Source organism: Engystomops pustulosus, chromosome 7 (genome assembly GCF_040894005.1).
Source record: "Engystomops pustulosus chromosome 7, aEngPut4.maternal, whole genome shotgun sequence".
NCBI classification, from domain to species: Eukaryota; Metazoa; Chordata; class Amphibia; order Anura; family Leptodactylidae; genus Engystomops; species Engystomops pustulosus.
Window position 1 is genome coordinate 30,508,749 of NC_092417.1, and position 14,024 is coordinate 30,522,772.

General features: G+C 43.6%; 1 protein-coding gene across 4 annotated transcripts in view; it reads right to left on the reverse strand.

Annotated features, from left to right (window-relative positions):
- CCDC9B (coiled-coil domain containing 9B) overlaps window positions 1–11,450 on the reverse strand; it is a 31,989-nt gene extending 20,539 nt beyond the window's left edge. Inside the window, exons 1-3 of one of the 4 annotated variants that reach the window (XM_072115295.1) lie at window positions 10,980–11,445; window positions 10,583–10,760; window positions 8,053–8,095 (exon numbers count right to left, since the gene is read on the reverse strand). In XM_072115295.1, the coding sequence (XP_071971396.1) occupies window positions 8,053–8,095; window positions 10,583–10,590 (51 nt within the window). In that variant the 5' untranslated portion in view covers window positions 10,591–10,760; window positions 10,980–11,445. Of the gene's footprint in view, window positions 1–8,052; window positions 8,096–10,582; window positions 10,761–10,979 lie in introns of all 4 variants that reach the window. The other 3 variants (XM_072115296.1, XM_072115298.1, XM_072115297.1) reach the window with 3 other exon arrangements.
- Between the last annotated feature and the right edge of the window lie 2,574 nt (window positions 11,451–14,024).

Genomic DNA, 14,024 nt, shown 5'->3' on the forward strand with positions numbered 1-14,024 from the left:
GGTACTAGTTTATTCCAACATGTGCCAAGCTACGTTTCGGCTCTTGTGGCCTGGAGCCTTCCTGGAGCTTGGACTGTTTGTCCAGGTTCTTGGATGTGCACCCAGATATTTAAGTTTCTACGAGTGCTGCTACTACATTTTTGTTTTATATATAGAGGCAGTCCCCGGGTTACGCACAAGATAGGTTCTTTAGGTTTGTTCTTAAGTTGAATTTGTATGTAAGTCGGAACACAATACATGATAGATATAGAAGCACATATTTGGTTGGTGTAGAGCAGAGGTCTCTAGCCCTGATCTGCAGTTGTTTTCCAATGCTTCTGGAATGGTTTTGGAATGTTGTTGGGTTCTGCTTGGTGTGCTGAGCGCGGGCCGGCACATTCATGTGAGCGGAGTTGGTGTAGAAATCTAATGCTCTTGGAGCTGTTTCCCATTGTTTTGGCAGTAGAGTTATGGGGTGTAGCTATGGCTAACAAGGCAGTGGTATTTTTGACAGATAATATGGTTGTTGTTTAGGTGGTTAAAGGAAATCTACCATCTCGGATCTACCTATTAAGGTAGATCCGGTGGCAGTTTCAACTAATGAATGACATGGGAGCCATTTAGGGGTCCCATGTCATTCATTAGTAGGTAGATAATTGGTAGATCCAAGATGGTAGGTTTCCTTTAATAGTCACTCGTCCTCCTCCCTTCCTGTACTGTGTTTGTTGTGTTGTTTTGTCTTACAGTGTCTTCAACATAATTTTTCCTTCAGAGCCCACCATGTTTCTGGGGTTGACAATAGAATTGCTGATGCCCTTTCCCGTTTTAATTGGCAGGTATTTTGGTCTCTTTGCCCATCGGTGGATGTGGAGGGGATCCCATGCACCTGCTCCCTATGGACCTCCATGAAAGCCAACTCCTTCCATTGATCGGCTGTTCTGTTGCCCCTCGAGTGCTCACAGTAAATCATGGAGTGGAGTGGTGTGTGGTTGCCAGCGATGGGGGCCGTACTCAGGGCCGCCGATAGGGCAGTACAACTGGTACTGCCCTATGGGGCCCGGACTCTAAGACACTAGGGGGGGGGGGGGGCCCGGGGGCCCGGCCGGAGACTGTGCGGTCTGTGCTGCACACAGGTGCGGCCGGTCGGTCCTGGGCCGGTCTGGGGCCGGGCCGGCGCTGATCCGGGCCGCCCGCACTCCCTCCTTACAATTTTTGATTTAATGTATAGTACCTGCATCGTACGATCGTTCGATGCAGGTACTATTAATCAGTACACAGACGCAGTGCAGCACCGCTGCTTCTGCGTCTGTGTATACAGGCAGCTACACAGGTTGCGCAATCGACGTCATTGCGCAACCTGTGTAGCGTGGAGGAGGCTGGCACTTACCATGTCAGCTCCGGCCCTCCCTGCAGCTCCGCGGCTTGGTGTGGAGGCGCGGGGCAGTGACGTCACTATCCTGAGCCTCTACACCAAGCCACAGAAGACCGAGGACAGGAAGAAACCTGCGCCAAAGGGGTGAGTATTATGTATTTTTTTTTTAATTATAGAAAGGGGACATTAATTTTATGTCTGGGGCAGGGGGGGGGGGCATTATTCTGTATCTTGGGCCCGCAGGGGGCATTAATTATATGACGGGGGGTATTCTATATCTGGGGCTGGCAGGGGCATTATTTATGTGTCTGGGGCAGGGGGGGACACATTCTGTATCTGGGGCCCGCATGGGGCATTAATTATATGACGGGGGGCATTCTATATATGGGGCTTGCAGGGGGCATTATTTATATGTCAGGGGGGGGGGGGCTTGCGGATATTATTCTGTATCTGGGGCCCGCAGGGGGCATTAATTATATGACGGGGGGCATTATTCTATATCTGGGGCTGGCAGGGGGCATTATTTATGTGTCTGGGACAGGGGGGGGGGCATTATTCTATATCTGGGGCTGGCAGGGGGCATTATTTATGTGTCTGGGGGGGCATTATTGTATATCTAGGGCTGGCAGTGGGCATTAATTCTATGTCTCGGGCAGGGGGGCATTAATTATATGTCTGGGGCGGGCTGGGGCCATTACTTCTATGTCTGGGGTGGGCAGGGGCCATTCATTCTGTGTCTGGGGTAGGCTGGGGCCATTCATTCTGTGTCTGGGGTAGGCTGGGGCCATTCATTCTGTGTCTGGGGTAGGCTGGGGCCATTCATTCTATGTCTGGGGTAGGCAGGGGCATTTATTATATGTCTGGGGTAGGCAGGGGCCATTCATTCTATGTCTGGGGTAGGCAGGGGGCATTTATTATATGTCTGGGGTAGGCTGGGGCCATTCATTCTATGTCTGGGGTAGGCAGGGGGCATTTATTATATGTCTGGGGTAGGCAGGGGGCATTTATTATATGTCTGGGGTAGGCAGGGGCATTTATTATATGTCTGGGGTAGGCTGGGGCCATTCATTCTATGTCTGGGGTAGGAGAGAAAGAAGAAATAAATTACCCTTACCATTACAGTGTGTTACATTATGGGGCACTATTTGTGTGGTACTAATATTTCAGGGGGCTCTATTACAGTATTTGGGGCACAGTATTGGTGGTAGCAGAAGAAGGGACAATGGGAAAGTGCAGAACATAAGACATCTGTGTGGTAAACTCTGCAGGAATTCTGTGTACGTGGAGGAAGAGACAAGGTGATGGTGGAACTAATGGAGAAGAGGAACGAGAACAATCCGAGGACACGTCACCTGATGTCACTGGATGCAATAGGTGAGGATCTCATGTGTTTTCTGTAGCTGTATATGATAAATACTGATTTTTTGCATGTTCACTTCTGTGTATATATGTAGTATTATAGTAGTTATATTCTTGTACATAGGAGGCAGTATTATAGTAGTTATATTCTTGTACATAGGAGGCAGTTTTATAGTAGTTATATTCTTGTACATAGGGGGCAGTATTGTAGTAGTTATATTCTTGTACATAGGAGGCAGTATTATAGTAGTTATATTCTTGTACATAGGGGGCAGTATTATAGTAGTTATATTCTTGTACATAGGGGCAATATTATAGTAGTTATATTCTTGTACATAGGGGGCAGTATTATAGTAGTTATATTCTTGTACATAGGAGGCAGTATTATAGTAGTTATATTCTTGTACATGGGGGGCAGTATTATAGTAGTTATATTCTTGTACATAGGGGGTAGTATTATAGTAGTTATATTCTTGTACATAGGGGGCAGTATTATAGTAGTTATATTCTTGTACATGGGGGGCAGTATTATAGTAGTTATATTCCTGTACATAGGGGCAGTATTATAGTAGTTATATTCTTGTACATAGGGGGCAGTATTATAGTAGTTATATTCCTGTACATAGGGGACAGTATTATAGTAGTTATATTCCTGTACATAGGGGGCAGTATTATAGTAGTTATATTCCTGTACATAGGGGGCAGTATTATAGTAGTTATATCCTTGTACATAGGGGTCAGTATTATAGTAGTTATATTCCTGTACATAGGGGGCAGTATTATAGTAGTTATATTCCTGTACATAGGGGTCAGTATTATAGTAGTTATATTCTTGTACATAAGGGGCAGTATTATAGTAGTTATATTCCTGTACATAGGGGTCAGTATTATAGTAGTTATATTCTTGTACATAAGGGGCAGTATTATAGTAGTTATATTCCTGTACATAGGGGGCAGTATTATAGTAGTTATATCCTTGTACATAGGGGTCAGTATTATAGTAGTTATATTCCTGTACATAGAGGGCAGTATTATAGTAGTTATATCCTTGTACATAGGGGGCAGTATTACAGTAGTTATATTCCTGTACATAGGGGGCAGTATTATAGTAGTTATATCCCTGTACATAGGGATCAGTATTATAGTAGTTATATCCCTGTACATAGGGGTCAGTATTATAGTAGTTATATTCTTGTACATAGGGGTCAGTATTATAGTAGTTATATTCTTGTACATAGGGGTCAGTATTATAGTAGTTATATTCTTGTACATAGGGGGCAGTATTATAGTAGTTATATTCTTGTACATAGGGAGCAGTATTATAGTAGTTATATCCTTGTACATAGGGGGCAGTATTACATTAGTTATATTCCTGTACATAGGGGGCAGTATTATAGTAGTTATATTCTTGTACATAGGGGGCAGTATTATAGTAGTTATATTTTTGTACATAGGGGTCAGTATTATAGTAGTTATATTCTTGTACATAGGGGTCAGTATTATAGTAGTTATATTCTTGTACATAGGGGGCAGTATTATAGTAGTTATATTCTTGTACATAGGGAGCAGTATTATAGTAGTTATATTCTTGTACATAGGGGGCAGTACTATGGTAGTTACATTCTTGTTTATCAGAGAAGGTATTGTAGTATGTTTTTAGTGTACATATATGGCAGTATTAAGTTGTGTGCTCTTAAAATAGAAGCATTATTCCTCTATAATAGAGGCAGTACGAGTTGCATTTACTTTATCCATTGAATGCTGATGCTTATTTATTGGCATTCTTGTGACTACACACTTATAGATGCATGCATCTAATAAAGTTATTTTTATAGTGTGGTACATGAGTATTTTGTCTTTATATATATCCCTTGTTTAAAGGGAATCAAGCACCAGGTGCACAGCATAGTACCTGAAGGTATCATGCTATGCACCTGATGACCCTGACTTCAGCACTGTAAGTTCCATCAAAATGGCCTCTATGGTTATCCTTTAATGCTTTTATAAAGAATTATGTTAATTACCAGCTTAGGAGCAGTGGGAGTGCTCCAGTGCACCTAAGGGCTCCTTATGTCACCCAGCGGCCAGTCCTGCGGTGATCCGAAATCCCGATACCTGTGCCTGCTCAGCAGCCTCTGTGAATCAGTGTGCAGGTGCTGGGACTTTAGGTTTCCTTGGGGCATGCAATGAACGCTCCTTCTTTTCCTTCCCATTGGTTCTGAGGAAATATGAAGTCCTGACCCTTATGCAGTGATTCACAGAGGTTGCTGAGCAGGCACAGGTACCAGGACTTCAGATTACCTCAGGACTGGTGGCAGGGTGACGTAAAGAGCCCTTAGGTGCACTGGAGCACCCCCACTGGTAATTAACACAATTCTTTATTAAAACATTAAAAGATAGTGGCGGCCCTAGCAATTGCACTTTATAATGTTATATTTGTTATATGTTGTCTGTTAAACACTTTTATATGTTTACTGTTCACCATGCTTTAGTTTTTGATGCCATATTTGCACTATAATAAATATACTTGACCAAAAGTATGACTCCTATTGGCAATCTACCAGAAGAGTGTGCCTTGTCGTAGCAACAGGCCTCAAACCCTGTTTGTGAAAGGTCACTGCGGGGGGCAGGAGGCTTGTTCGGTTTTGGGGTGTGTTGGGGCCCAGACACTTTTGCTGTATGGGGCCCCGAATTTCCTGATGGCTGCCCTGGCCGTACTGCAGCGGCTAGGCCCTAGACTTGGGGTAACCTTGCATTATTTGGAAGGTTTGAGAAACCGTGGAGATTGCTATTTTCTGTAAATTTCATGGGTGGGTTGGTGTGAAGCAGAGTTTTTTTCATTAAGCATGTTATAAAAGGATTGCTTTGCTTTGCAGGGTACATTCGTCCTGACCTGCTTATTATTGATTCTTTTCTTCCTAGATTCCCGTCCAATGGTCACCCCTTCATCTACTGGCCCGAGCAGAAGGCGATGATACGACCAGGTGGAAGATCGCTTGTTTTCTTCAATATGGATGTCCGCTGCCGTGTTTCGCGATGGCTGCAGGCTCTTCCACAATTCGTTGACATTAGTCATTATTCAGAATCTCGGTTTTCGTTTTACATCTGGGGGGCAATGATTTACGCTCTAAGTCTAGGTGACTTAGTTCCCCTGTTTCAATCGGGGCTGAAGAGTTTTTCTTCATTCTTCTCCAGGTCCGTTTTAGTTTGGTCCGAGATTATCCCTAGGTCAGTGAGGGACGAGGCGGGAATTGAGAGGGGCAGGAGGTTGTTGAACACTAGGTCACACTTCGTCATGGAATGGGGAGGAATGGTTGTACGACACAGGGAGTTGGAAGGGGATAATCTGGACCTGTTGTTTCCCAACGGTGTTCATTTAACCAAAATCGGTTTAGATATATTTTTGTCTGGGGTGCAGGACAGGATTGAGAGTGCATTGTTTTTTCTGGCTAGAGGTCGGCAGGACATGTAGTAGGTACATGTCCTACTCTGTGGTGGTTATGTAAGTGGGTTTGTACCGACATGCCCTTCAGGTGCCCATACTCATCTCATTAAAGTCATAATGAAAGTTGCTACTCTATGAGTAGGAGTTTAAATGTTAATTATCTTTAATAAACCTGTGGCCGACTCCCTGTTGTCATTCCACAAAGTTAAATGTAAGCGGTGTCTGTCATCTTTTCACTTAAAGGGGAATGGTACAAAAAGGGGTGGAGGGTAGTGTTGGTTATGCATGCAGTCTGTATGGCATGAAGTAAATTTTATAGGTTTTCTTGTGAAAAACTGAAGATCCAACCTGCTGGGAAAGTCAACTTCTCAATATTATACTTGTTATTAGTTCTCGGTCATAAGGAACCTGCCACCAGATTTTACCCCATGAAGCCTATTGCCCACGAGCAAGGTAGGGTATGAAATGTCCTTTCTAGAATTCCCTCTTTTATGTCTCACACATTTACCTATAAAAAATGTCCTCCAAAGTCACGTGAAAATGAGTGGAGAAGAGTAACTTTTTACCTTAGATGATTCACTTTCAAGGGCTGGAGTTAAGAGCATGATTGGTTCTATAGCAGATTTTGGGTTCAATTTAAAGATAAGAATCTCATCTTTAAAAACTATGGATCTTTATCTGCAGCTTGCATTCTCAACTAGGCCTTTAACTTAGTGTACCTCCAGTTATGTAGTAGTTAGTCTCATCATCAAAATGACATCTAAAACATGATTCTAGCTCCTATAGAACCCAAAATATGGGCACCTGAATTGACGCTACACCTTTAACCTCTAAAAGTGACTCGTCTCTTACAAAAAGTGACTTTTTTATAGGTAAAGTGAGGAAACTAAACATAAAAGAGGGAATTCTAGAAAGGACAATTCATACCCTAGCCAAAGGTGCTAGTAGTGGGGTAAAATCTTTTGAGAGTCCCTTTAATGGTGTCTCTATCAATATTATATCTACACTTCAATATATACGACTCATGATTCCGAAACATAGATTTTAGAAATTCCCAATTCCTACAGCTTCTCGCTTGCTCCCATCTGCAGGGGTTTACAGGAGGTCGTAAGAAGCTCTGACTACAGTAATTGCAATGGACAAGCAGTCATGGAAATTCTTAATCCCTGCAGCTACTGGCTCGGTGGTATCAGATAGCGGAGAAATTCACAGCCTTATGTAACATTTCATGGAACAAATAGCTCTGAGCAGCGCTCCCTTGATGTGAGAGAATCTGGAAGGGAAAGAGTTAAAACAACAAACTAATGAGTTCAGGGGGCCCAATAAACTGCAGGGTGCAGTGTGTTTAACTCTTTCATGTCCAGAGTGCATAGTTTAGAGCAGTGATGGCAAACCTTTTAGATGCTGAGTGCCCAAACTACGACCGAAACCCAAATATCTTTTGCAAAGTGCTGATTCGACAATTTAAACAGTAACTTATGACTCCCTGCTCTGTTACATGTTTAAATTGTATATGCACCTGAGGACACCAATACAGTAGAAATAAGGAGAAGAAGTTTTGGATTATCATTGTAGCTTCTTTCTAGGGTTCTGGACTGCCTGGGACTGCAGGAGGCCTTGAGTCCTGTCTGGCGAACTCTGCGCTAGGGTGATGGCACAGGTGCCCACAGAAAGGGCTCAGAGTGCCACCTCTGGCACCCGTGCCATAGGTTCGCCATCACTGGTTTAGAGGGTGTGTTCACACGATCAGTTTTTCAGATGCAGTTTCCAATGTCCAAAAAATAGAGGATGATCCGCACCTGTTTTGGGCTTTGAAAACTGCACTTGAAAAACTGAATGTGTGAACGTACCCTAAGGCGATATGGAGTTGCAAAATGTTACTAAGGGGGTCACTTACCTTTTGCTGTCCATCCTCCATTGGGAGATATTCAGTTTTGACGCTAAACAAAATATTAACAAGTAAAGGGTTAATATTCTCAGCAAAGTTTTCTATTTAACCTACAGTATTACAGTGTCGGTTGTTGATCAGTGGGTCTGACAATGTGATCCTGAGCTGATCAGCTGTTCAGCAAATAGGGCACAAAATGTCCTTTCTAGAATTCCCTCTATTTGAAATCTCACCCATTTACCTATGAAAAAACTCCCCAATGTCAGGCAAATATGACTCTTCTCATTCTATTTTCACATGAGATGAGTCAAGTTTAGTAGTTGCAGGGGTGGTGTCACTTCAGAAGCCTCTATCTTCTTTTCTATAGCACCTAGAAACATGTTGCTGGTGTCATATTAAAGATAAGGATCTCATGTTTTAGGTCAGCTTTGTGAGCTACAGAACCAGAGATACAGAGAGCTGAATACATGGTTGGAAATTCAAGATGGAGATAAAGACCCAGGTTCATGCCTACTTTGTAACTACCTGTATGTCCAATTCTGTAGTTCACAGAACCATAAACTTGATGAGATCTTTAATATGACATAAGAAGCTTGTTTCTAGGTGCTATAGAACAGAGAAAATGGCTTTCTAAATTGACGCTACCTCTGCAACCACTAAACTTCTTGCCTAGAGGTTTGAAAATATGGCACCCTTATTCCAAAAACAGCGCCACATCTGACCATGAATTGAAGCTCAGCTGCATAGAGATGAATGGAACCGAGTTGCAATACCGCTACAAACCATGGTCAGCTGTGGCGCTGTTTTTGTTTTTGAACCTCCAGACAAAACCCTTTGGGGGTCATTTACTAAGGGCCCGAATCGCGTTTTCCCGACGTGTTACCCGAATATTTCCGATTTGCGCCGATTGTACCTGAATTGCCCCGGGGGGCGTGGCCGAACGAAAACCCGACGTATTCGGAAAAACCGCCGCATTTAAAAACCGAAAAAGTGTCGCTTGGGGAGCGCTTACCTTCACTTGGTCCGAGGTGGTGCATTCCGGCGCGTTGAGATGATTTTCAGCGCAGCAGCGCCACCTGGTGGACGGCGGAGGAACTGCCTTCATGAATCCCGGCCGGACCCGAATCCAGAGCAGAGAACGCGCCGCTGGATCGCGAATGGGCCGGGTAAGTAAATCTGCCCCTTTGTTGCATACACATCCTTTTCTAGTGCAAATCTTAAAAGACAAAATAGATTGGTCCAGTAGGAGGAAACTTTGCCAGATATGCAGTGCTGGGTGATGGAGGACTGCAGTTATTCTGATGGAGATTGCTAAATACAGCGCTCGGCAATCTCCATCAGCTCCATAGAGATGAATGGAGCTGCCCGGAAATGCATTTCATCTTTTAAAGGAGCAAAAAGAGGTCTGACTGAAGGTACATCGGATCCCTGTGATCTGTGGGGTTCCCATCACTGAGACCCCCTCCGATCAGAAAGTTAGGCCCTATACTGTTTCGTGGGAAAACCCCTTTAAGGCAGTAACGCACAAGAATAGCAAAGGTGGACAACTAAAGTAATAATAGAACAAGTGGACTTTATTGCCTAATAGTTAGGACCTATATGAATAAATGTGTCACTATAAATGAAATACCTAAAATTGGAATTCAGAGAAGATATCTCAACAGTCAAGTGCTTTTTAAATAAAAGTGAGACGGTTACCATAAGAATGTAGTACAAGCTGCAGGTAACATGATATAGAGCAGGAGGAGCTGAGCAGATTGTACATTGTGTCGTATCTGCAGGCAGCATGTTATAGAGCAGGAGGAGCTGAGCAAATTGTACATAAAGTCCTATGTGCAGGCAACATGTTATATAGCAGGAGGAGCTGAGCAGATTGTACACAGTGTCCTATCTGCAGGCAGCATGTTATAGAGCAGGAGGAGCTGAGCAGATTTTACATAGTGTTCTACCGCACGTAGCATGTTATAGAGGAGGATGAGCTGAGTAGATTGTACATAGTGTCCTATCTGCTTGCAGCATGTTATACAGTAAGAAAATCTGAGCAGATTGTACATAGTGTCCTATCTGCAGGCAGCATGTTATAGAGCAGGAGGAGATGAACAGATTGTACATAGTGTCCTATCTGCAGGCAGCATGTTATAGAGCAGGAGGAGATGAACAGATTGTACATAGTGTCCTACCTGCAAGCAGCATGTTATAGAGCAGGAGGAACTGAGCAGATATTAATTGTAGGCAAGGCAACATATTTAACAAAATTAAATATCAATCTGCTCAATCCTTTCTCCTGTATTTTTGTACCTCTCCTCAGATTGCACTTCCGATATGACCGGTTCACTTTAACGCTATTTATTTTTACACTAGTAACAGAGAGAGTTTTAACCAAATATAATCACCTCCATCCTATTATATATCAATAACCCTTTAGCATACTGTACATATACATGCCTTGCAGACAAGAGACAGAAAACAATGATGTGATCTGCTATGGCCATGACATATAAGTGAATGGGGAGGACTATAGAACTTTAGTGATACTTACTCAATCATTCGTCACGTCATCTATGACAGTGCCATGAAGTGAAAAAAGCAGAGGCGCTATGTAATGTAAGGTGGGTGTAAGTGTCTCGGGTTACACGCAGGAGCTGCCGCTTCGCCCTGGGATGGGTGTCAGCTATGCTGTAACGCTTTCCTCAGGAATAGTAACTCCATATGCGGTGCTGAGGAGCAGAACTTCATACTTAGCATTGCTGGGCTTAAAGGGCAACTCCTCAAGACATGTAATACAAATGGATAAAACAATACTGCAAACAGTATAAAAGGCAAGATAAAACTAAAGCAAAAGTTCTATAAGGATCTGCAGAACACTCACCATACATTAGTACTATTACTTAGAACATGGAACATGATACATAACATTATATAAGGGTAACACTCACATTTTGGTGCATTTTGGACATCAGGGGTGAAGCTGGGTCTAATCCAAGGCCGAGCTAAAGCAACGGGGGCATCAGGCGGCCTCTCCGCACTGGTTTCATAGCATATAGGATCGTGTTTTCATTACAAAGGCTTTTTCTGGGCCGTCCGCCAAATGCACAGGCCGCCTAATATGCTGACCGTCCGCACGGCATGCCACCAATTCACTCACTTTTACTTTATTCACAGCCGCTGTACCCGCTTTATTAATCTGCTTGATGGTTGGAAGATCAGCAATTTTTTTTCCCAAATGACTTCTGTGACTATAGGAAAAGCTTAATATGTGAAAGTGAATAAATCTTTATGCCGTGTTACGGGTCAATTGAATGTAGATTATTCTTTATGAGGCTGTTATCTGAGAGAAAGTATATCGCTTTGTGGCTTTATAAATGTACGGTTATTGCTTTACTTATGCGATGAACCTGTGTAAATGTGGGCACACGCCTGGCGACAAGGAGAGGAGGAGGGGTGACCCCCCCCCCCTCTACATAGAGATACACGGCACCGCCACATGGGGAAAGATAGGACATGTTCAGGGGCGTAACTTGAGGGGGTGCAGAGGTTGTGGTTGCACCCAGGCCCAAGAGGTTTAGGGGGCCCCTATGGTGTCACTTTCCCATATGAGAAGACTATTACTATAAACCATACATTATAGTCGGAGGCCTGGCACAGACTTCGCACTGGGGCCCATCATCTTCTAGTTACGCCACTGGACATGTTCTATCTATTCTCCATGTACGGAGCGCGTGTGCGGCACCGTATCAATACATGCGGCCACTGCCGCCTATGGGGGACGCATGTACGGCCACAAACACATACGTCCCCCCGGCGGTCGTGTGCACCGGGCCTGTATGTATATGTTAGTTAACAGGTTAGATTTATCATTAAGTTTCTGAGGTAAAACTTTACTAGTTGTCCATGGAAACCAATCACAGCTCAGCTTTCATTTTCTAAATAGCTGTAGGAAAATGAAAGCTGAGCTCTGATTGGTTGCCATGGGCAACTAGAGCAGTTCTGCTCTCAGAGACTGATGATAAATTGTGTCTCTCAAAGGAGATTTACCATCACAATCCATCATGATGGGGGCACTTACTCATAGATCCAGTCAGTGGACCATGTTGGTCGGGTTTGGCGTTCAATTTCGTAACCTGATTTGACATATTGCCGGATTGGTGGCCGAACAGGTGTCCCTCAGGCCAATCATAATCATGGCAAGCTTCTAAGTACGCTACGATTGGAAATATGTCCAGATCAGGCAGCCGAACTTGAACGCTGAACCTGACCATCGCATCAGCTCATCTCTATTTGTTCTCCATGGCCTCCAACCTTTTAAAAGCAACTTTTACAATTATGCTAATGAGCAGAAGAGCTCCATGCTGCATATGCAAAGGTAGTTAGATTGTACAGGAGCGCTTTCCCCCTACCACTGTGTGAGATGAAATCAGGCAGAGGGAATTGCGGAGTGCTGAGGGAGGGTCTTACAGTGTAACAGCCTGTGAAGCTACAGCATAGAGGGGCTCTGGCAATACCACCATAGCCCTTCTGCTCCTTAGCTTAATTGTAAAAGTTGATTTTAGAAGGAAGGAATAAATGCCACTGGTTTATCATAATGGATTTAAAGGTTTTGCATTGGTGGATTGATATGTAACTATACAGGTTCATATTTCTATGACTATAACTATACATGTATGTTTAATAGTTTGAGCATATAAACTTCAGCTTACTGTATATGTTACTTATTACGGTATATGTTTAATTCTTCTACAGTAACCTTATTTACCTTGGTAAATTCATGGTTTATATTTATGAGCTTTTTGTTATTTTCTTGTTTATGTGTTTTGTAGATATAGGGGCATATTTACTTACCCGGCCCATTTGCGATCCAGCGGTGCGTTCCCTGCGCTGGATTCGGGTCCGGCCGGGATTTATGAAGGTAGTTCCTCCGCCGTCCACCAGGTGGCGCTGCTGCGCTGGAGTTCCCGGAGGCGCGCCGCAATGCCCTGAAATTCACCGGCCTATCCTGGATGAAGGTAAGCGCAATTTTCGCAACACATTTTTTTTTTAAAATGCGGCGGTTTTTCCGAATCCGTCGGGTTTTCGCTCGGCCACGCCCCCGATTTCCGTCGCGGGCATGCCGGCGCCGATGCGCCACAATCCAATCGCGTGCGCCAAAATCCCGGGGCAATTCAGGTACAATCGGCGCAAATCGTAAATATTCGGGTAACACGTCGGGAAAACGCGAATCGGGCCCTTAGTAAATGACCCCCATAATGTCTAATGTGATATTATGTATCACATTTGCTGTTTTCTCCCTTATGCAGTTTACACTCAGTATTGGCTCTTCTGAGCTGATATGTTTTCTTGTTGAAACTGTTCAGCTAAGCATTTCTGCTTAGATTAAGAAGTCCAGGAGTTCTACTTGAGAGCATTATCTTAGTAAAACAACCCACTGAAATCCTAAATCTATGGTTTTTAAATAAGTTACAAATTCCAAATCATATATCTGTCTGCTCAGCTCCTTTTGCTCTATAACATGCTATCTGCAGATAGGACACAATGTACAATCTCACAGTGTAACAGTCCGTGAAACTGTAGCATGGAGGGGCTCTGGAACCCCCCCTGCCCCCAGGTGCACTTATAGCTCATTAGCATTATTATAAAAGTTGATTTTAAAAGGAAGGAGGCCATGGATAACATAAATAAGTAGTTTCCCACAGTCACGGTGCCTGGATTTATAAGTAAGTGTCCCTGGTTTATCATGATGGATTTTGATGGTAGATTTCCTTGAAGTAATTTGTTAGTATCCATGTACACTGAATAAGGCAATGAAAACTGTTCAGAAAAGGGTTGAGCTCATACCAGAGATGGCATATGTGTCACTGACTAAGCAGCCGCAGATGGATGTGAGCTCAGAGGGATCAGAGACCGAAACACTGACATCCACTAGTCACCTTGTAAAGCCCAAAACAGGCTGCACCTTTCAATAGGTCACCACATAAACAGGGGTC